The sequence below is a fragment of the Stegodyphus dumicola genome, chromosome 6, assembly GCF_044657685.1.
Source record: "Stegodyphus dumicola isolate Sdum_Otavi_A_Nest chromosome 6, ASM4465768v1".
NCBI lineage: Eukaryota > Metazoa > Arthropoda > Arachnida > Araneae > Eresidae > Stegodyphus > Stegodyphus dumicola.
Genome location: NC_140773.1, coordinates 131,449,575 through 131,474,556, shown reverse-complemented (window position 1 = coordinate 131,474,556; position 24,982 = coordinate 131,449,575). Strand labels below are relative to the sequence as shown.

General features: G+C 31.8%; 1 protein-coding gene across 2 annotated transcripts in view; it reads right to left on the bottom strand.

Annotated features, from left to right (window-relative positions):
- Positions 1-24,982, bottom strand: part of LOC118202435 (limbic system-associated membrane protein-like) — a 577,976-nt gene that overhangs the window by 330,042 nt on the left and 222,952 nt on the right. For both annotated transcript variants that reach the window (XM_085818897.1, XM_085818896.1), the window contains exon 2: positions 17,719-17,814. In XM_085818897.1, the coding sequence (XP_085675023.1) occupies positions 17,719-17,814 (96 nt within the window). The remainder of the gene's footprint in view (positions 1-17,718; positions 17,815-24,982) is intronic.

The following is a 24,982-nucleotide window of genomic DNA, read 5'->3' as shown; positions in this document are numbered from 1 at the left end:
CTAACAACATGCACAATTCACTATTTACACTGCATAAAATATACATTACTTTGATGTTGCATATAATTGGTAGAATAAAGCATAAGTAATGTTTTGTTGACATCCAGCAAGGAGCTGGTTTAATCACGATCTTTTACGCTTTATTAGCCAGGATTTGTATTAATCATTTTGCTACATTCTATACATTGTTCACTCTCGATTCATAGTTAAATTATACAACTAATTAATCTTTAATGACCACCGTATTCAAGTCAGCTTGCCAATCTTAATTTTCAAACTAATGCTATCGAAAATTCATGTCTGTTCTGCTCGGACTCACGTTCTCTTCCCCTCCCACTCACTCCGGCTCCCCTTTATTGCCAAATAAGCTGTACTTCAAGAATAACTGCCTAGTCAATATAGTGGCTGACTGCTACACAAATGTCATACGGGTTCTCCCCCACTAAGAAAAGCACAGGATATCCTTCCTTTTTTTCCATTTCCTGCAAAAATTTGGGATTAGCAGACAGCAAGGTCCAATGATACCTAAAATACCTTCGAGAACGAACAGACCATCACCCCTCTGCTAGCCCCATTTACCTTGCAACCTTGCTCATTCATTTAAACGTCGCGTATTAAACATCGGCTAGCAAAATGGCTAAGGTCGAAATAATCTTTAACAAAGCCGGTTATAGGAAGTAAACCTGTGAGTAAGGCTACTAGAGTTTAATACTAAACATTCAAACCCTCGGCTTAAACAGTCGCACACCTAATACGCATTCTAGTGAGGACTACGAAAATAAGGAATTATGGTAAATGTTCAAATCATAATAAAGAGTTCATTATCATAAAATCCTACAATCTAATCAAAGTATTAAAAGTACAATTCAATTTTTAATTTGAGATCGTATACATAAATTGACTTCTCTTTCATTACTTCAAGATTAGCTCTTTATAGTAAAAAAAAGTATATAGCGCGCAACTAATTCTTCATTTCATTCCCCTGTATATTGATATTTATATTTACAACTACATTACACATTTATTATTTACAACTATCGAAGTTCATCTTCTAAAATAAACAGTCCAATTATAATAAAATTTAATTATAGTCTCGAAAATTTTTAAAAACTAAGTTTGAAAAGAAATTCATACATATTCTGTAAATATCTTTTAATTTACTTAATTAAAAATTACATTTTTACGGATCATTAGCCATGATTATTAGAAAAATTAATAAGTCAAGAAAAATTAAGCTAAATAAAGAGAGCATACTGGATATTTGATTTGCTAATTAGTTAAATAATTATCTAATGCTTTGGTTTTCTTAACATTAATTAAATGTAAAATCTTTTCGTTTTTATCAAAGCTACTAGGAGGATTGGAAAATCGCTATTTCCGTACAAAAAAATAGGTATGTCTTTGAGTAAACAATTGCGACTTTCTTATTAAAATCATTTCTCTCTTTAACATAAAAATAAAACATTAGCGTTCCTTCCATTGCTTTTTTGTTTTTAAGTACTTTATTTATTTGCAAATCTTCATTTTTCTTGATCATTTGAGCTGTTGGTAACGTAAATTAACGCTGCACAATATTATGCATAACATTTCATCTGAAATAAATTTTACTCTTTGTTTCAGAAAAATATATTCTGTTTGTTTATATATTTTTTATTTTTTCTCATTATATTTAACTGAGTTCAAACATTTAACGGCTTACCATATTTTTTTTTTCATATTGAAAACAGTCATGCATATATGCTATAACATTAGATATCTTGCACTCGAGTAAATTTCGTTGCAGATAAATAATTTTAATTCAGATATTGCGAGATTGGGAAATAGAAAAATCTCTCAAACGAAGGTGGGAGAAAGGATTTAGGTAAAAAAAAAAAAAAAAAAAAAAAAAAAAAAAAAAAACTGAGCAAAGTTAATGGAAATGCACTATAATTGTGTTATCACTATAAATAATAAAAACATAATACAATACTATAGTTTTATAGGGAAACAAATTTTGCAATATGTAATTAAGACATGAGCAGCCCCTTGAGAAGATAAAGAATAGGAAAGGCACGTAATGACATTATTCATGTGTATGATTCACGAATATAAGTACAGATAATCGTACACTTTCCATTTTTCCGAGATGCAATGTATATATAGATTTTATATAACTTATACATAAATATATATATAACCTATATAAAGAAATTGCATATTAAGCAAAACAGTGTATGTTCTGTAGAAGCTTTATAGACATACAATAAAGAGATTTTTACTAATATTTACGAGCATTTGAAAATAGTAATAATAACATTACAGTCTACCAAGTTTACTGCTGAAACATTTTCTACTATAAAATATGTAAAAGTTATTTACGGAGTAGTAGATGTGAAACGCGTTTAAATGGAATACATTTGTTGTAGATAAATAAATAAAATTCCCTATAGAAGATGAAGATATTTAAGCATTCCTAAAAATAAATAAACGAATAAATATATACCTTAACAAATAAAAAGGTGAAAGATCATTAATATATTATTTGGCGTAAATTAATCTTTGATCTGGTAAAATAATGTAAGCATTTTTGCATTTGGTTGACATTTTATTAAACTTCCCGTTAATAGCATAATGCACATATGATTGAATCAGTGCCATATGTTGGACTTAACTAACTCGATATAATATCAAATATATAACTCTTAGATTAAATTAAATTTTAAATTCAAATTTATAACCTAAACATGTCTTAAATAACGGAAAACCAAAACAATCTGAAGAAGAAAAGTAACAATTACTCAAGAAAAGAGGCTGGTCCTTCCGAAAACTTTGCACGAAGAAAATTCTGCTTGACAAATATGGATTGATTTTTTGGGGTTGTGATTCTAAAACAGTTATGATCCAAGTAACAAGAGACCAATTTCCTTCCCAGCCTATAAATGGAAAGAAAAAATGATTTCCAAGGCCTTTTTTAACGCTGGTCGTTAAACAAACCTCTATGTCTCTCTCACAATTAAAAAAAAAAAAAAAATCATTTAATTTTTGAGAAAAAAGTAAATTCTGTGGATTTGGAAATGGATGAAAGTTAATTTGTGCCAAGAAAATATTAAATATACGATATACGCAGTGCTAACGGCATTGTATATTATTGGACTAAATATTTCTGTGTAAACTGGTTTCGCTTATATTAGTAAATAAATGTCTTCTTTGGCAGCAGTAACATTAGCCCTGAGTTTCATTAAGATGTATTTTAGAAAACTCTTTTTCCATTATTATGAAAATGTTCATGTAATAGGCTCATGTGGGTATTTTCGTAAATGGAAACCGCATTCGAACCGTCCTTATTCAGCAAAATTTGAAGATTAACTTAATTATACAATGGTTTCCAAAATTTCAGAAACAAATTTATGGGTTTGGTTTATGTAATTACGGCAAATTTTCGAAGGCTAGCTGCCTAAGAGCAGAGATGCCTCCGTGGAGGACTTTCTAAGGGAAACTAGCTCGTATACACGTCACACATGAGGCAAACCACGAAAATGCCCATGAAGCCAACCCGTTCGTGGGATTCGAACCTCCGACCGAACTACTAATGTCCAGCGACTTTAACACTCGGCAGCTCGTGGACACGCACCAAGTTGAAAAGCTGCGATTAATCAACAAATAAAGTTCGAAATTTGGATATGTTACAAATAAATGCAAGCTACATAGAGGAGCGTTATGCAAAAAAATGGCGCTGCCATCTCTTTGCTTACGATAAAGCTTAAAACCAGCTGTTTTGGAGGGAGTTTATATTCATTGAATGACGGTATACTGAACTGTTTCGAGATAGTCGATTCGTAAAAATGAACTCGAGAAAATTAGCAGCAGAAGCAGGTCATTTATAATTTTATGTTTAAAGATAGCTAAATTCCAACCGTTCCGTGAGAAACTGGTTGTAGAAACAATTTTTGATTATTGGTTCAACCTCTACCTCTTCCGCAGAGGACTGGTGTTGGAGACTTATTGCAAATCACAACAAGAAAGCAACTCCATCTGAGCTTAGATCTGCGCTTATTTCTGCTGCGGAAAACATAGTATCAGCCACAACAATAATCAGAAGGCTCTGTGAAAACGTTCCAAATGGCGGGCGACTGGCTTTATGCGCCCGATTATATCCCATCACCGAAACGAGTGTTTTAATTGAGCACGTAGTTATGTAATCTGAACTGAAAAATTAGTGGAGGACTTTTCTGTTTACCGATAAGTTCTGCTTTGCTTTAGAGGATGATTCTCGATGTGTTTACATACAGAAAGCTGCAAATGTTTGACACCTTCCGTCTAGCACACGTAAAAGGAATACTATGCAGGATCAGTGTTCTTGTATGGAGAAGAGTATTCTTAGGTGTCGTGCACAAATTTCTTTAAGAAGAAATTGCAGTCCAAATGGCCAGAACACTATCCTAAATTTTATCATATTAAACATATTTGGGATACTCTCGAGAGGCCTGATGCTGGTCTTCAACACACTCTCCCAAACCTAGATGACCTAATAAATGTTTTACGTGATTAGTGTGCATTGTCACCCATGCAGCGGATTGACAACATCACAAACAGCATAAGATATCACTTTAAGATATGTATTACTGTTCAGAGTGATCATACTTATAAATGAAACATTTTCTGTATTTATTTTGTATGTCCGAATTTAGGAGATTTTATGTTCCTTTTGAAATCACAAAATGTAAATATTCTGTATAGCATTTTCTTATATTTTTAGGTTACAAATAGTAAAAAAATATATAATACCAAATGTCGTTGAATTTACTTATGCATTTTTTGAGTAACCGTAAGCTTGTTCCTTAACTTTTTGAAACCAGTGTGACTTACTCAGCAGTGCTGCTAACTGGCGCCACTAAAATCAGGGAAAGTTTCCAAAGCTAACTGGAAACTAACAGAATTAGCAAAATGAAATTCTTACAGAGAACGTAAACTTTAAGCCTATAAAAAACCGTCTTTGTGTTGAATTTAAAAACCATACAATAATAGCAAATAATATTACGCCTCGCCGTAGAATGATTTAAAAAAATAAATTCTAGAATAACCTGGACATTTTTGTAATCTTAATATTTTTTAATATGCTAATTATCCATAGGTTTGTCTATTAGAATTATAAGAGAATCATCAATTTCAAAACTCAAATTCTCTTTAATTTTAGTGCAATCAATAGCAATCAAATAGTTTTATGCATCAGATAAAATTACGTAATATTAGCAAATTATTTCTTCTTTTTTCGAGATGGGGGCTGAAAATATTAAAAATCCATAGCATGAGTATTTTTAATTTAATAGGTGTCCAGCGATTTATTTACACGCAAACTCAAGCATAATCTTTCAGCAATTTGTTATTATTTAAATAACATTTTGAGATTTTCTATTCGAAATGCATTACATTATTTATATACTTTAAAAATGAATATTTGATTTTTAACTTACATGTTTAAGAAAATTAATTCCGCTGGTACTTTTAATAAGCTTTTGGCAATACATTTTCAATTTATCACCTTTTAGTTGCTAATGATCTTTTTAACATATAATAGTTTCAAGCATATTTTAGGAGATCAGACATTATTTATATTTAAGTAATTGCAAAAACATGCAAAAATAAACACCTTAAGCTTAAACATTAACGTATGCCAATACCATATATGTAAAGCATACATTTTAAATGAATTTTCATAGTAGTAAACTTTACGATAACAAGTATGAACACCATTTCCTTGTGATATTACTTGCAGATACTTCCTGTAAATTTTATAAAAACATTTACGTAATGAATTGTTAACAAAATTTGCAAAAGCTGTATTTTAAACGCATTACAATGCAATTTATTCTGAGCAAGGTTAGCTCCAAGTGAAAGATTTACCTTGAGTTCTGTTTCCAATACAAAATCATAAAGCACATACTAAAAATGATAGCATCACACTTTTAAAAAATCAATATTTTTTTTTATTTCGGCGACAAGGGATTCATGTAAAAACGATGATAATAATAATAGAAAAAGAAAAAAAAAGTATGTCCGTGAATAAAAATAAAAAATAATTTTTAAGCATCTTGCCAAAAAAGTAACAGAATTATCAGTTTCAAGAGAGCAGAACAGAAACGTCAAGAAAAATTCCTTTTCAAGAAGAATGAAAAACATCATAGAAAATTGAGGGGAAAAAAGCCCTGGAAAATTTAGCCGGATTGCTCTCGCCTGAGGTTGAACGCGAGGAAGGATGGTTTGAATATTTTATTGAGTGTGCACTCTCCAGTTCTTTCCTATCTTCCCAACTTTTATTATTTTCTGCTTGGCGATGGTAACGTTAAATTAAACGGTGTATCTGACACACCGAATCCCGCAAGTTGATGAATATTTTAGTCGTTTTAAGCGTTGCTGCCTTTACTTTGGTAGCAGTCGTTTTTTTTTTTTAACTTTCTTTTTACCGGTTGGTGAAGAAAAGAATGCTCTGTGTGTGCTGCTTTCTTTAAATTAAAAAGATATGATGATAATTCATTTTAAAAAAGGCGAGTGTTTTAAGATTAATGTTTGTCTTCTTATTCTCGTATTCTCTTCTCTGTGACTTAAATATATTACAGATTGCTAGCAGTTTTTTCAGATTTAAATAATCATACATATTTAATAAGCTGAGGAATAAAAGGCTATTTTGCTACTTAGACATATAAAGAGAAAAGGAATCTAATCATTAAGTGAAACATACGTTCTCTCTAATTATTTATTAATTAGATTTGATTTTACAACGTATTAATATTGTTTTTCTCGGTAATATTTAATATTATGCCATGCCAACTTTAAAGTACAAACAAAAACTAAATTATATACAATTTTATTCGCAAACATTGTTGCTATTTTGGGTAGTATCTGTGTTATTTATTTCAAATTCAAACGATATAAGATAATTTTAATTAACAATGGAATGTTTTTAACTGAATTGTTATTTAATATTAATCTGAAGAATAAAATTTTTTCTAATTTCATACTGGAAATGCTAGTAATTGTATTTATATATTTTGGTATTTTTCGTAGTTTGTTTATGATGTTGGGGAACTCGAGCATTCACGCATTTTTTGGGCATTTTCATTTTGGACGTTTTGGGTATAATCACCTCAGCCCTTCGTAACAATTAGTGCTAATCTTTTTATTTATTAATTTATATTCTTAATAACCAACAAATATGGAAAATTAAATTGAAAATTTTGTCAAACAAATTCCTCCTGTATTTTTAAGAAGACTCGCTTGTTTAACTTTCTTTGAGGAGTTAAAATACTACACTTAAATGTATGGTAATTCCTACTTAAACTGAAATTTGTTTTATATACGGAAATTATAGGGCTATGACAATTTTGAGAGAAAATGCGAATTATAGATCATGAAAACCACAAGTAGGAAATTAAACTCAATTGCTCGCATATTTTATGAAATAATAGAATGTATATGGCTCTTTATGATCATAAAGTCGTTCCTCTCTTCAACTCCTTATTTTTTCTAAGATGTATTTTTTAATGTTCTTCCACCAATTAAAAAACACTCATTGAAGTCTATAATTCAGATTTTCCATGAACTTCTCTATCATGTTTTCTATGAGTTGAAGTTGTTTTCTTCAGTATTATTCTGAATTATACAAAATTTTTAGGTTTATTAAGGTACACGTGAAGCTCCAAATAACACCACACAATGTGTCGTTTATTGATAATTCAGAAAAAATCTACCAACTGTTGAAAATATTCATTTGTAGAAGTTATGGTTTCGAGAAACAGCTGATAAACCACAGTGCATATTTAGTCAGTTTGTGATGTTTCCTTACCTTGCTGGAAACAGTCTTTCTATACTTATAGCACTGGCAACCTATACTATCTGAAAAATTATTATATTGTTAGTAGAACATTTGAAAAATGTGCTATATAGTCAATAAAAGGCTAAAAAGAGGAACGACATTATTTTAATAAATTACATTGTATATTATGTTGTTGATAAAGGTGATAGATAGTATCTGATAGTATCTGAGTTATGTCTATTATAAAATTATTTTAAATATCAAAACCATTAAATTTTTATTGCTGATATTTTTGGAAATTTCTACTCTTTTACTTCAGAAAATTTCTGTACTTATATAAATGACCCCACACTTCTATTTCGATTCTGCATATTTTCCTTATAAATTTCTCCATCTTTTGATAAATTTATAAAACTACTGGAATACTATTTGTTTGAAAGCTCTTTCATGATCTTGAGTTTTTGAAATGTTGTTAAAATTGAGTGTTATAATTTAAGAATGCAATTAATCAATTGCTAAAATTTTCAAGTAAGTAGGAATAATATCAGTTGCATTTTTCGTTGTATGAGGTTAGAAGTTTGATGATAGTTGCTTTGCGCGAAGGGGAAATGAAACTATATAGCCAATGTTATATAGATGCTATATAGTCAACGCTATATAGATGATATGTAGTCAAATATGTATAGTCCAGCAACATAAGCCAATATGCCTGTCTTACGCGTCTGTGAGAAGACTGTATCGCCTCACAACGTCCAGTTATCGACATGGCCAGTAGCCGTAATTCTCTTCAGCGTAGTATGTCGATCTGATGTACAGAATCCTGACTTGAAAAACCTCTGTCGAAGATAGCACTGGAAATAGGAATCTAGCTGTACATTCCAGACATTTATATGAAGTATCGTACGGAATTGTTACTGTTAACTATGTGCGAAGAGACCAGTCGTGTTAATAGATAGTTATCCATACTTCCATCATCAATTCGTTATGTTTATTGCAAACATGTCAAAGGTTGACATATCAATTTTAGATTTATAAAGCTCAAGGAAAGCACCCTTTTAAGTTTAAGTTAATGTTAAAGTTAAGTAATTTAAGTTTAACACTTGGGCTGTTTTGATAGGGAACTAGGTTATATACTACGCTAAAATTATCATCCAATTCAACAGTTTTTTCATTGCGTTTGCTGAAAAAAGATGTTTCGTTTCTGTAAAGAAATTCTCGCACGCATTTTTATTATAAAGTATTATTTTGTGAATTTATGTATTCCACATATACTTTTAAGAAATTTATAACTACGTTCCATATCTTGTTTTAAGCAGATTGTGGCTTTGGAACCAAATAATCCTTCGCAGATACTTGCAAACTTGCAGGACTATATTATTGACTATACTCAGGGCCCTTAAATAGAATTGAAATTCCTAATGAACCTTGTATTGAATCTTTGATCAGAAGGAAGAAAAGGTGAGAAGCATATCATCTGCTATACGTATTTAAACCAAGATATATATGTGATAGCGTACGATTATTCAAATATGTTCAAAGATTTTTAATAAGAGAGTTTTCTTCTAATATCCTCAAATAGAGAAAAAAAATTATAAATATTTGTTGTTGTTTTAAGCTAATGTGTATAAAGTAAATGTGCACGAAGAATGAATGTCATATCATTTTTGGGAATAATTAACAACAGGGAAAGCCATTTGTTTTAATGTTGACCATTAAAGGTGGTGATGTATTGAGAATAAAGCTAAACACACTAGTGCTATCTGCCTAAGGGGAGACAATTAAAGGATCTTAGAATAAAATTGACGTTGAAAGGTTAAGTTGAATGATCTTTCACAAAAGAGAGATTTTAGTTTCACAAAAGACTTGTTGTGTCGGTGACTGAGCAGATGAAGTTGGGACAATTTTAGGTAATAATTTTATCAGTAATTAATTAATTTAATTAATCATTAATTAGTTAATTTATGAGTAGTTTACTCATTGCATGATCCATCAAAAAGCCCTTGTAGCCAAAAATTATTTGATTTAAACCTGTTGTTGCGATGATATCAAAATCATATTGCATGACACCCCGAGCCGTTAACAACCAAATGTTTGCAAACCTTTAGATAATTGTGAATTTCGATTTTGAAAACGTTTTGTTACGTGGAGAAATATGGAGGTTCTTAGGAAGATGAAATTCATACTTATTATTACAGTTTAAAAAGGATGATGTTTCGAACAGAACAAAAGTCTACTCTGTTGATTTTTTCCCCACAACGCACTTTAAAATTGCATCACGTGTGACTTATATTGCATTCTGAGACACTTTTGAATAACTGAATTATTTAAATTTATTCCTTCAGTCAAGTAATTGCAATATACACTCATGTCCGTAAATTAAGGATAATGCAAAATCAGGCAAAGGAAGAGTTAGAAACAAAACAAATTTGACTTATTTATAAAGCTTATTTATTAAACAAAAGGTAAAGAGCAAAAACAGATGCCATATGTTTGATATTATTAAAAAAATTACCTATTTTTTCTCCCTGGAGCAAATTACAAAGAAAACATATTTAAAAAAACCCAACATTACATGGTTGCTATGATTGTTAATACATTGTATGTCTCCCAGACGATGCAATACAGTCCGTACAATGCCTAGGCATGCTGAGTGTCAAATTATCGATCTGATCTTAGGGGATATTACACCACTCAAAAAGCAATGCCCTCCGAAGTTCCGGTAGACATGCAGGAGGAGGTTGACGGGCTGCAACGCGTCGAAAAAGCATGTCCAACACTTGCTCTACTGGATTCATGTCCGGTGAGAATGCTCGCCAGTCCATACGGGTGATATCCTCCGATTGAAGGCATTCCCTTACGATGTTTGCACGGTGAGGGCGGGCGTTGTCATCCATAAACACAAATTGTGAGCCCATGGCGCCCCGAAACAAACGTAAATGTTGTTCCAGAATGTTGTCCCGATAGATTTGGCTTGTCATGGTTCCAATTGAACATGTAGGTCAGTTCTAGAACCGAGAATAATTCCACCCCAAACGAGCACTCCTGCACCACAGTAACGGTGTCGTTCAATGTTGTTTTCTTGGTGGTAACAGGTACCTGGAGATCTCCATATGAACGTCCAACGAGAATCAGACTGCAAGCTAAACCTGGACTCGTCGGAAAACATCACACAAGCCCACTGTTGCGGTGTCCCCAATGCATGCTCCCTACTCCAGGCTAACCGCAGGCGACAGTGAGTTGCCGTAAGTGGAACGCATCTGACAGGTCTACGAGCATATAGACCAATCTGCCCTAAGCGTCTGTACACGGTCTGCCTTGAAATTGTCGTATCACTTATATATCACTCTATTACACTCTCGTCATTGTGACGTACCATCGGTGTCATCTGGTTACTTCCTGAAATTTGCATATGATTCTTGAAGATGTGTGTAGTGATTTTACAGGTGATATATTTATTTTAGAGTTCGATTTCCGCGTGACTCTGAATTATCCTTAATTTATGGACATGAGTGTATTTATGTTGTTGTTCTTGTTGTCTTGTCCGTAATACACGGAACAATGTTTACCAGGACCTGCTCCGAAGAAAGGTTGAACTTCTATTTTTCATCCCCAATTTTGAATGACAGTAACCCGAGGAATCTGGGATCTCCCTCCCTCCTCCCTTTTCACCAATCCGCACGAGAGGAACCCGTCTCGCCGCATATTTAGAGTGTCGCCATGTCATGCCGACACTATACATTTACAAACATCCATGTCTTCTTCGGTATTCGAACCCCGGCCCTTCGGTTCCGTAGTAGGCTCCCCTAACCACTATACCGTCTGGAATACTATTAATTAGAGAGAATCAGAGTTTCTGATTAGCCCTCGTCCGCCTTTTTGGCTACTTTCTCTCAACGCTGTTATTACGCTCGGCCATAATTAGGGGCCAATTCGGTTAGAATCTTGATAGCTTCGGCTAGACTAGAAGAGAAACACGCTAATGTGATAATCAAAATCGTAAAAACAACCTTGTATTTAGCGTAAGTATTGAAACACTCAATTGATTTCGAGGGCAGCTAAAGGTCCCTCCTCATCAGGAGAAAGAAACACCTAGAAAGAAGAAAATATGGGGAAGGAGTTTCAGAAACACGTGGTCCTTATCAGCACGTGCTTATAACTGGATTTTTAATCAGAGTTGCACTGGCCGCCTACTTTTACTGAGCCAGGCTATCTGATCAAGCATAAAGGACAAGAAAAATTAGCGAAGTTAAGAATAGGAAGCGAGGGGCAATTTAGCTTCGGCTAGTTTTAGATGACTTCTTAGCCTCTTAAGTACAAGCCCAAGTGTCGGTTTTATTGTACACTCCTAGAGGGAGTTCTGCTAAATCTTATTTAAATAAATTTGACATCTGATACTATCTGTTTAACAAATTGATTACCAGCAAATCTTTCAACTCATAATTGTAGTTTATATACTTCTGCGCCCAGGGTCACGAAAATATTTGCTGTAATAAAAGTGGTCTTCTAGTAAATTTCTTGTAACTTACTTGATACAAAATATTTGAACCCATCTGACTTTACTTCTAAATAAGAATTTTAGGAAATTATTGGAAATGAATCTTTAAGACAAAGTATTTAAAAGCATGAGCTGAAAATAAATTTTATATAATTTCTAAAAATCAATGCTAACTTTCTTCGACACTAAGGTAATTAAAAAAATCTGATATGGACACCACATGAATTCCTTGTACGGCCTATTAAATTATACACATTTTTGATAATGGCATCAAGAATTGTAAATTTTGAATTTTTGTACCCCGGCCAATTTTCGTCGCATGTATTTTCTCCTAATTTTATTTTTTCGTAACGAATATATGATAGTTTGTGTATTTAATACAGTTAAGACGTTTCAGTACACTATCCTCTCTTTAGCAAAATTTTTATAAAATAATCATAAGTCAGAATAACTACGAAATCTTTATTTAATACGTTAGAGAGTTTACTTAGCTCAAAAAGAACATAAAATCAAAGCTTACAATCTTTTTAAACATTTAAATTAAAGTATTGAAAAAAAACTTACAAGCGACTCAGTCATAGTCTTAAATATATCCCGTCTTACCCATTAGTCAATAAAAGCAGGAGTATACTCCAAAAGGAGAAAGTAACATGATGAAAAAGAAAAAAAAATCCGTCAAGGTGATTCGAAAGCGGTCAAAATGGATATTTCTATGAAATATGATGCTCGAAAGTTTTCGCGATTACTTCCTTTACTTCGTACAAGGAAGTAAAAATATGTTATAACATATTTGTGAAATGTTTTCGTCTTTTTTATCAAATAACTAAACATGTCTTTTATTACTGTATGTTTCGAAAGACTAATATTGACTTTCTTAAAAACAAAACTAAATTCGCGTAAGCAGGACTAGAAATGCGTATCTGTTAACCACAATCATTACTGACTAATTTAACGTAAATTCGTATGCATGTGATTCCATATTAAACGAAGAGGCAATTTCTCAGAAGTATGGCATGTAAATCAAATCGGCAACGCAGCTCTGCTAAGCAATCTCCCCTTGATTGAATACAGCCCTTATATCCATCTCCGCTTTGGTGGATAGGGTTAAGGAGGGCGGTGCTAAAGTTAGCCTGCCCCTTCAACTTACCCCTTTCCCTATAATTCGCTTTCGCGGTGATTGTGAAACTATTTCTCTGATCTAGCCTGTCTCTCTAATTGCAAAGTCGGCCTTTGCCTTTCATCTGACCGGACCATCCGGCAGTCTAGTTAGACCGGAGTCACGTACGGTGTACCTGCACCGGGACACACACGCGACCAACGATCTTATTAGAAATTTGCTGAAACTGCTTTTACACTCCAAAGGACGTATGGAGCACCGACGAGAACGCACGCTTTAAAAGCCTTGCAGCAAGTTAAGGAGGTCCTTATGCTAAATCTAAGAAGCAGTATTTAACCGGCGCGAACAATTAGAAAGATGACGTGTTATTGAACTGAGCGGAAATACACTGTAGTACTAGAAGACATGAAATTTCTTTAGCATTTGGAATTACGTAACAAAACTTCTTCGCCAATATAAAAAGAGTTTTATTTATTATTGCACAGATTCACTGAAGAAGAAAATAGGATACATATTAAAGATAGAAAATGTCAAAACCATGACAAATTAAAGTGGTAACGTATGCCTGTTGAAATATCTTAAAAATGGAAATTCACAGTTATCATGTAAAATGACATATATTTCTATGAATTGCATTTACCATTTTAGTGTCATTTTCATTTCTAAAGAAATTACTCAAAAAAGGCAAAAATAAAATCTGAAAGTTTTCAGATTCTTTTTCTTTAACAGACACATACGAGTTTCGAGAGCATTTGGGCTAACGTCATGTGTAGCTAAAAATATTAAAAATAGCATATCTTTAGAGTTTTCGATAGACAGTCTCGTGCACTAGAGATAAAATGTTTTAAACCCTACAGTGTTGCCACTGCTACTTTTGAAATTGTTGTGTATTTTAATCAAAAATTCGCTAAAGGTTTATAAAATATAGAATAGACAATAAAACAAATTCCAATTTCGGGCTTTCAGATAGACGTGCTGGGTGGGAGACTATGTTATTCAGAATTTGATGACTCTAGGTAACGTTGCTTTTTCACAATGTGAGAAACATACATACATTCATGTAGATTATTTATTATTTAGTTTCTTTAAATAAAATACAGAGCGATAATATTTGGTGGCAACAATATGAAAAGTGATACAGCCATTTACAGCAATTTCAGTCGACGCAAAATGCCGTTTCGAGGATAATAATCTTTCTGAGCTAACACCAATAAACGGGGTAATAACAGTATATTGTAGGAAAAAAAACCTTTGAAAGTTTGGAATGATAGACAAGACAAAAAAAAAATAATATATATTATTTATAAATACACCACTAAAGTATTGAGTTTACGATATTATCCCGTCATTGCTTTCCGTAGATTTGTAGTATATCTACATTATTGTGCATTGAGAATTCGGAAGGTAAACGGCATCACGCAGACTTACATTTATATTAATTTATCGTATCAAAACACGGAAAAATACTTATTTAAAAAAAAAAACCATAAACATTTGAATTCAATATCCGTAAACCTTAAAAAATGAGTCTTTCTACCTACGTCATTCAATGCATCAGGCAAATGCTAATGAAAGCTTATGGACTGCATCAGAAAGCAAAAATATCTTTCTTATTTTTATCAGTGGAATTTTGAATTTCAATATGATAATGTACTTGGCTAGAAAATGCTCAGAAAATAAGTTCAATTTCCCTGTTTTATAAAATTTTAAAAAAGTGTTCTAAAGGAATGCTGAAAAAGACAGATTAAGCGTAGGTCTGTCTGGAAATTTTATTTTTCAATAAGAACTTGACTCTGGCAACTTATTCTATAAGGTTGATACTAGCTATATGGATACTAAGTTAATATAAATTTTGAATAAAATGAAAAATTTTAATTAATTTACCGAAAAAAAATAAATTATTTAATTTATTTACCTCTAAGTAACGTAAATAATTGACTCAGAACAGATGTTTTTAAACTATCTCTAAATACATTATTGACATTATTTAATATATTCCAAGGAATAAAATTTATGCAGAGGGGGTTTACTGTTGTATGTATGTATAATGTTGTATGTATGACCTACCAAAATAGCAGAATGTGATTAATCCCACTTTTATATACAAGTATACTCACTTTAATTCTAATTCTTTAAGCTGAATAAGCAGAGCATAGCAGCATGGGTAATTTAGAATACGGAAAGAATTTTCGGCTAATACAGGGTGTCTCAGTTGAAAAAGGCCCAGGGAAATGTGTGATTAAAATCTTATAACAAGAGAAAATTAAACCAAATTTTTACGTGGCCTGTCCTTATGTTTGAGAAAGGGAATTACATTACAAGAAGGGCTGGAAATGATCTCGCCCAATCTGTAAACATAGGTCAACACTGCGCTGTATTACCGTATATGCTGCTGCCAGAGTATTCATGGTATAGTGATAAAGCAGTGTTCCAGTTGCCAGGATATGCGTGAACTAACAAAACGTACGTTTGTGGAGTAGTGATAACCAGCTTAAACTAGTCGAGGAAACCCTCATCCACAGTAGGTAGGCCTGTTTTCTGCATTAACATAGTGGCGCATCGTCGGGCCAATTTTTTTGACATTACTCTCACCAGTGAAGTGCACCAGGCATTGTTTTATGCATTTGTAAACCACTGGAAGATGAGGAGCTGATACTTGGCTTGTACCAGCAATATGGGGCAAAATACAGTACATCCATAGCAAATAAGACGGTGGTGCAATAATTTTTCCAGACTTGACTCCACTTGACATTTTTTCCATGAGGTCGTGCAAGCACAAACCATGCATCATAGATGAGTTATATGAGAACATGCCTTGAACATGCAGGACGCCTAGTGATTTCCAGCATATCTTGTAATGCACTTTCATTTCTAGAATATAAAGGTATTACACGTAAAAATTTGGTTTCATTTCCTCTTGTTGTTGAGTGGAACGTTCTGTATTATGGTGAAACTTTCGTCAGAAGTAACGCTTAGATATTTGCACTCGCTAGAATGCTGGATATCATTATTAATTAATTAATTAATTAGAAACAGCAATATTCATTATTTATAAAAATTAATTAATTAATTTTTATAAATAAGGAATATTGCTGCTTCTGAAACACTTGGCAAATATGTAAATATGACATACAAATATTTTCAAATAATTAAGAGGCTCCAGAAAATTAAGCATTGCAGGTTTAAGAAAACATATCTCGGTTCCTTTTTCATCATAAAATTTATTACATATTTTAACCATACTATTATTATAAGAGCACAGACACGATCCTCCTAACGAGCCGTTGATCATAAAATGGGACTGGCCAGAAGAAAAAAAAATAAGTAAAAAGCATATAAAGTCCAAAATCTGAGTCTCAGAGCCGAATTCCAATTCTATATATATATATATTTCATTTATAACATTCATCTCTGCAAAATCTTTCAAATTTGAATAGTTCCTTTTAAAATCTTCCTTAAAATTCTTTCTATATTTTTCTCTTGCACTCCGGGTAAGCGTACATTCATCGACGAAGTGCCTGGCGTCCCCAAACTTATCACAAATTAAGAACTTATCATTATTCCGTAAATATATTAATTTAACTTTTATTCCTTTATTCCTAGAACTTCACGAAAGTTCATGTTTTCCAGAAGTTTTATGACATCCCGTACTCATAACCATGAGAACATGACGTTGTATTCGACTAAAATAACATTTGTCACAAAAGTGCATTAAAAACATTTAGCACTGAACGAACACTAATCCTGATGGAATACATAGGACAGTGTCAGTTAGTGAATATTTTATTTGATAGTTTTGACCAGATGCTTAGATTACACTTAGGGAGTAAATTTTAATGTATTTCATAGCGTCTCTAAGTTAGAATCAAATTCGGTAAATTTATATTGAAAAAATATTACAAATACCATTATTTCTTAAGGATTAATATCCATATTAATCAGCAGTACACCTAGCTGTGAAGCTTAGAATAAAATATTAGCGACATTTTATTCAGACAATTAAAATGAAGTATTGCTAGCAGTTTACAAAGACAGCGAAACTGAAATATTAGTTGAATTTGCAAATTACCGTTTATTATATTTACGGTAAGTACCGTAGTCAAAATGTAGCAGTTAATCATCAGACTTAACCTTAATTTAACTTCTGTGTTATATTATTACAGAACAAATTTTTAAATATCATCAGAGCAATTAGCATAACGTAAAAATATTTAAATGGCAAAGCAAATTATCTTTATCAAGTATAGACTGATGTTTTCTTCAGAAATGTTATCAACTCTAGAATAATACATTCACAAAATAAAATTTAATACTTACCCCATCCATATTTAGTGTACTGTTGTCGAAGAGAAGATAACGGTTTCCATCTTTTCAGTATTTGTGATCTGGCATTCACCAATTCGATATTACCATCTGAAAACAAAAAAAAAAAAAAAAAAAAAAAAAAAAAAAGGTGTTTTATTTTTCTAAATTACTGAGATATATCTGGCAGCAAGTTTTATTACATTTATATATATATATATATATATATATATATATATATATATACATATGTCTTAATCTCTTATAGGCCTATTGAGTTTTACCGACTTGCCATCCCACAGGTTTATATTTTGGAATGACATGTTGTTTGCTCACACATCTCTTTCTGAAGCTTACCTTGTCACTTATAAAACCAATATCTGATGCATAGCTCTGAGTATAAAGGTATTAAACTAGATATTCAGGAATTCGAAGGCCAGTCTTTACGGGCTAGGAATTCCTTTTTTCCGAAGTTCTATCTCCTTATATTAACGTTTAAAAATATAATGAGTCTATACGACTCATTAAATTTTTAAACATTAATATAAGGAGACAAAGTTAACATTGTATATATTACTATGTGTGCAATTATGTATATTTCAAATAACTCTTTTATTATTTACATTTTAACAATTAATGAAGACGTTAATCAATGCAGTACTTAATTTTAAATATATTGTTGATTGCTAAAATCTCGTCTTTATTTTAAATATGAGAAAATGTTCAAAAGATACTTTTAGACGAAAGAAAACTGCTCATCTAGAAGAAAATCTCGATCGATCGCTGCTTTTTTTGTTAAAAAATTACATATGAAAGTGAACTGTGCTCAAATATTTTTCTACATGTCAATAAACATTAAATTAACCGAGAAAAAATTTTAATAATTTTAATCAACTTTCTTTAACCTCATTTCATCATATCAATAAAACAGAAGAAGTGAATTACATAAAATATACAAATAACGTACTTTCATTATAATGATAAGCTTATAATGTAATGTAATGCTGGCTGATTTCAAGAATCCTATCCATTCCCATATCTTTGGCAAAACTAAAATATGCATTTTTCGTAAAAGAACATTTCAGATAATGTCGCAAAAGAATATTCGTAAAATAATATTTTATTTACTAGCTTACACACCATTTCAATAAACCGAGAAAATTACAGTAGAATATTACGAGTATTACAGACAGTTAAGTTTCTGACTTAAAATTAAGTGGTTTATGGTTTAAGTTGAAAGTTTACTCTTGCATGAAACTTTAGAAAATACACGCTAGGATCAAAAATCGGATACCTCTTAGAAAGCTATCTGATTTTTGATTCAAACGTGTATTTTCTATTTTCTAGCTTGAAACTTTGTATATATACGAAAGTATCCTTTATAGTAATTAGGACATAGGAAGAAACTTGTGAAGTTTATGGCCTAATCAAATGAGACAGGCTAGAAGGTTCATGAATTAAAACTTTCTCACCTCTTCGGTGACTGGTAAAAGAAGATTTACCCGAAGATGGCGTTGCATCTCATTATGTAATAGGTTACAGTACAAATTTATTTGAATATATTCATCTTCATTTGTTTTCGCACGTCCTTTTAGCCATTATTAAAGTGTGGGTAATAGGATATGGAGACAATGTTTCAGATGCTGATACTTAGTGTGGTGCATAGGTGTTAAGAAACTAGTTGAAAAATTACGTTACTCACTTTCTGCAATATTTGAAATCATGTATGAATTATTGTATTAGAATCGGTTCTTTTTAGAGAAGAGATATGAATAATATTGGTGTTCGGTAATACTTAGGCATATGCCCACAAGAAGACACTGAAACTTTGTTATCCATATACACACAAAAAGACACTGGAGCTACCGCAATTAGTCAAGAATCATAATTTATCTTTATTGTTTTTCTGATTTGTCCTGCACAGATTATCACTCTATAAAACTTAAATAGCAAAGTTTTTAATAATCTGCTAGGTTTTTTTGTCCGTTTGGCTTTTAAATAGCTGCATTTGCTTCAAACAGAAAATGAAATGAAAGAGATGAGGTTTGAGAAATACATTTTAAATTAGGGAAATAACTAAAATCCGTGTGAGTACAAATCCATTTTAATATTGTAGTATAATAGACAAGAATGATATTCAGTTGGACAATTTCGATTAAAATAAGATCAAGGATTTAACTTAAATGCTAAGAATCAAATACATTTTATAGCTGTGTTTGGATGACGTCGCTCAGGCTGGGAAATGAGAAAATCAGGAAGTCAAAATAGTCTTTCTCAAATTTAATAAATAGACATGTGTGTAAGTAAAGAGTAAGTGGAACATATATTGTGTAATTAATATTCTATCAAATCTACATATATAAAAACATAAGTCAAATTTTTGCTTTCAGGAAATAAACATTGATGATTGAAACATTTAATATTAATCTTTATATATGTTCATTTCAGTAAGTCCTTAACTCGTTGTTTTGAGAGGTTAATTTGCTTGCTGTTATCAAATGAGAAACGAAGCGCAAGTTTGGGTAAAATTTCATTTACAGAAAATGTCAACATTTCTCACAGAGAAACGTTTTCAAGCTTAGATAAAACACTACAGAATCGCTGCTGTTAAAGTACTTCTGCAATAGTCTTTTACATAATATTAGCGACAGCAAGTCTTTTATAAGCAATGAGCACCTGAGCTAAGTTTGGTATTTTTTGAAAGAGAATGCGATTCAGACAACTGAGAACGTGATGAGTTACTTAATTTTACTCCAATAAATAGCTCAATATAAGAAGCTAATTAGCTGCGAATTAGCAAGTCAATTTAAGTAGAACAAAACATTGCAAAATTAAATCAACAAGTTAACTAGTGAGTTTATTAAAAGTAAATCTAGTAGGAAATTGTTTTATTATTACATGAAATCATAATTAGTTAGTAACTCATAATTAGCTCGAAAGTTAATCAGTCTCATTAACTCAAAACGAAATTAACTTAAAGTAGACTTCGAATATTAACCCTCTCTGTACATAAGTGGGGTAATACGATTTTGCTGCGAAAATTCAGCCAGTAGTGAAAATTCATTTATAAACTGGAATAAGGTTGTTCTATAAATACAGCTAAACATATTACCAAAATTCACATAATTTAGCCCTATGTAATTTAGCTGTACCTGTCAAACGAGACAATTCATCTTCAGATTTTGTTCGAAAATATGGATGAAAGTTCCTTAGAATGGATGAACATTTCAAACGCCAAACGTTCCACTTCTAACTTTTCTCAATTTAAGACATGTCAGTCCTTTGACGCTTTAGGAATAATATAGCATCTTTTACTTGTGGTTTTCGATTGTGGTAATCATTCTCTAGGAAACGCAAGATAATTTTCTCTCAGATGCGGATTCGTTTTACGAGCAAAACTCAGTTCTTTCCCTTTCGCTATGTAGTAAAAGAGGCTTGATACGAGAAATACTGTATATTCTTACAGCTTTAAACTAAACGTTTTGCAAAAGAATGTTATTATGAAACCAGAAGGTGGTGTTTTTCGAGAGGATGATTTTAACGGCGAAATGAAGCATTATAGCTTTCACCTGGAATTTCTTCTAGCTGAAAAAGACTTCCAAGAATTTTCAGATGATTACTAGCTGAATACCGCTGCTAATAAATTTGATTTATGAATATCAGATCAAATAAACTAAAAATATCTTTTTCTATGATATAATTTTTGTGACAGAATTATTTGCACATTATTTTTAACATTTGCAGTCAAATTCCTTATTTCAATATTAAAAAGAACTGATAAATGTTCTAAGCTTTACGACCAGAAAAATACATTTTTTATGAGATAAATCATAATGAAGGAATGGGAAATGCATCTCTGGCAAACGCCGATACTATGAGAAACAGTCGAGAAATTTCCGTTAATATGAGATATCACTGAAATTTAGGAACTGAGCATACGGTTCTAATGCTATACATATTTTAAAAGAAATATTGAAATCGATTATTAGGAACTTGGCTAGTTAACTCTGTAGCTTAAGAATATATTCTTTAGTGATACTTTTGTATATCAGGTTAATATATACATATATATATATATTCATGTAATCTATTCAGGAGCAGGAATTTTGATGTCGTAGAATGCTGATCCATAGTGACTAGGAAAATTGGAGGCGAATGCGTATTAAATCTTCAGTTTTATTTTCAGCAACAAGTTTCAGCTACACCCAAGTCGGCATATTAAATGTACCTGTTCCAAAAGGCTTACATTTTTGATAACTTTGTAGCAAAAAAGCAGCATCAGACAGACAGCAATGCAGCTAGGCCAAAGCGTGGAAATCAAGTGCTTTATTTTCACGGTGAAATCTTATTTAGAGTCCACCAGCGGCCGAGCGGTAAAAATCGCTGAACACTGGTAGTTCGGTCCGGGGTTCGAGTCCCGGCAAACGGGCTGGCTGCATGGGCGTTTTTGTGGTTTTCCCCATGCGTAAAGTGGATACGAGCCAGTTTCCCTTAAAAAAGATCTCTACGGGGCATCCCAACCTTTCCGTGTAGTGCCTAAGGGCGGTGGAAGTAATAAGCAAAAAAATCTTAGTTAGACTGAGTTAGTTTTAGTTTTCAATACATTCTGATTGGACAGTTAACATTGCTCTAAAATTACTATTGGCTGATTGAGTTTTAGTTCCATTTACATCATCATAATTATGTAAGAATCATATGACATAGAATAGTCTCCAAATGACGCAGTGCAAAGAGGGGTTACTACTTTTACAATAGAGAAGGGAAAATAATTTACGTTGTTAATTTAAACTTTTACATATTCGTTTTCTTACATATATATAGAAACGTATATACCAACTCTGTTACGCGGCTCCATGATCTCAAAGTTTATTCTTATATATTGGTAAATTTGGCATGTCTTGCCTAAAAATCGATTGAATTATGTTCTTATCTGCCGGTTAAGGTTTTTCTGCCAATAGTTAACCTGCATGTTTTAGTTTTAGAATTATCACAATTTAAAAGTTGTTCAAGTGCGGCTAAGCTAATTTTTTTATTATAGCAGCCATCTTCTCTTACATTTGAAACTTGGCAGAATAGTGGATTTGTTGGTAATCTAGAGAAACTAAGCTTCATTATCAACAAACATAACGTATTCTTTTATTGTGAATTAAGTCAGGTTTAATCCATTCTGGAATTATTATTTAAGTTATTAAATTATCTCATATATTGACTCAGCATAAAGTCCACAACAAATTAAATCAGTTTCTACGCCTTCAGTGCCTTTTTGCTGAATGAGGCCAAAAGTAAACTTTCAGTTTCATGCACCGAAAAATCTGTCTTCTTACCTGCTGGCCGAATTGCTTGTTTATACGTAGAAACTGTAATTTGTTTTAAATTTTAACTACACTTGACGTTTTATATTTTTCTATATGTTTAATTTTTTGATGAAGGTATTTTGTGTTTTATTAGTTTTGCCTTGACGTGAAGTGAGAGCTGAATCAATTCAATGAGAAATAGATCTCTAATGAATTTCGATGAAATAAATGTTTCATATTAGCAGAAAATACTGTCGCTAGTCTGTTTCGGTCAGAAGAGAATATTTACGAGTAACGCATGTCCACTAAGTAAGCAGGGTTGAATCGAGGCCCACCAGTGGCCGAGCGATAAAATCGTTGAGCACTGGTAGTTCGGTTCGAGGTTCGAATCCCGCGAACGGGCTGGATGCATGGGCGTTTTTGTGTTTTTCCCCATGTGTAACATGTATACGAACCAATTTCCCTTAGAAAGTCCTCCACGAAAGCATCCCTCCTCTTAAGCAGATAGCCCTCGAGGCTTTGCCATAATCACACACACAGGGTTGAATCGTCTGTGAAAAACTGTTTATTTTGTACTTGTTTAATTTCTTTTATACATCGTTTTAGATTCATAGTTTTAGTTTAATAGAACATGTGGAAACGATTAGATAATTCTTCATATGGTATAATGTTTTTGCCTTCTGAGTTACAAAATGAATGAGATGTAACGCTATTAAGTGAACTTAGCGCCAGATCATCGCTATGGTAAATAAATATAGTGAATTTTAAAAAGCGCATTTATTCTATTGTGGCTTATGCGCTATTTCGACGAAGTAGATTAAATTCAATTCAATACGTTTAAATGAAATTCTGGAAAAATTGCGTATAATTTAATATTCCGTGCAAGGAAATGTAGTGTCATGTGTTTGTACATTATTTGAAAAATAAAATATAAATAATGGAATCCACTTACTGCTTAACTGTGAATTTCCGCTTATAAATTTTATTTTCCTAAAAGCTGTATAGCTGATTAAGTGATCTGAACGCCTTATTATAAAGTGATTTCGAGACTTTTATTTCATATCATAAATTCACTATGTATCAGAAAAAAATATTTCCATAGCCAGAGGTGCAAAATGATCACTCCTATTTTAAAGCATATTCCTTTAAAATATCTAGGGTTAGAGTGATTTTAAATCTGCAGTTCTGTTATTGAATTTCTTTCCATTTTATTTCTTTTTGATAACTCTGACTTTTGAAAATGTTCATATCGCATTTCTTAATTTCGACTTTATGAGCAAAACGGTGTTTTCTACTGGAGCATAGTGACCAGTAATATATTCATTAAAATTTTCTCTTTAGTAGGAGTAACATTAATACTCAGATTTTCTATCTTTTTTGTCTGCTTTGATCCATGCGTATAAGATGAAACCATATTTACAGTTTTCTTAACATTTCTATTACTTACAGCTAAATGTAATCTGAATCTCATTTCAGTTTATAAAACTCTGAGCTTAAGTAATAAAAGTTAATAAATGTTATTTCGTTTATTTTATAACTTTGCCATCATTTAGGTATAAAATCTTTGATATTTCAATGATTTTTAATATAATCAGACGAGCGTAATGTTTCTAGAAAATAAAGTTTCTATAATAAAGAATTTGATGTTTCTAGAGAAACACGCGGATGTTTCTAACTAACCAACACAAAACTGACGTAAAAAATTCATTTGTCTTCTAAGATAGAAAAACAGTTTTAAATGAGACCTCGACTTGTTCTTCAACGATGCTAAATTATTCTTATATAGTAAAGGGAATGAATTATGGTCAATGACATTTTAAAAGAATATGTAAAGTTATTGAATGTCTTGTTTTTAGGATTAATGATGTATCTAATAAATATACTAATTAATTTGCTGTTATCTATTATCATGTATTCTTTGAAAACTTTCTTTCAAACAAGTTAACAGTTTCTCCCTTAGCAAATTAACGTACATGATTTGAGCA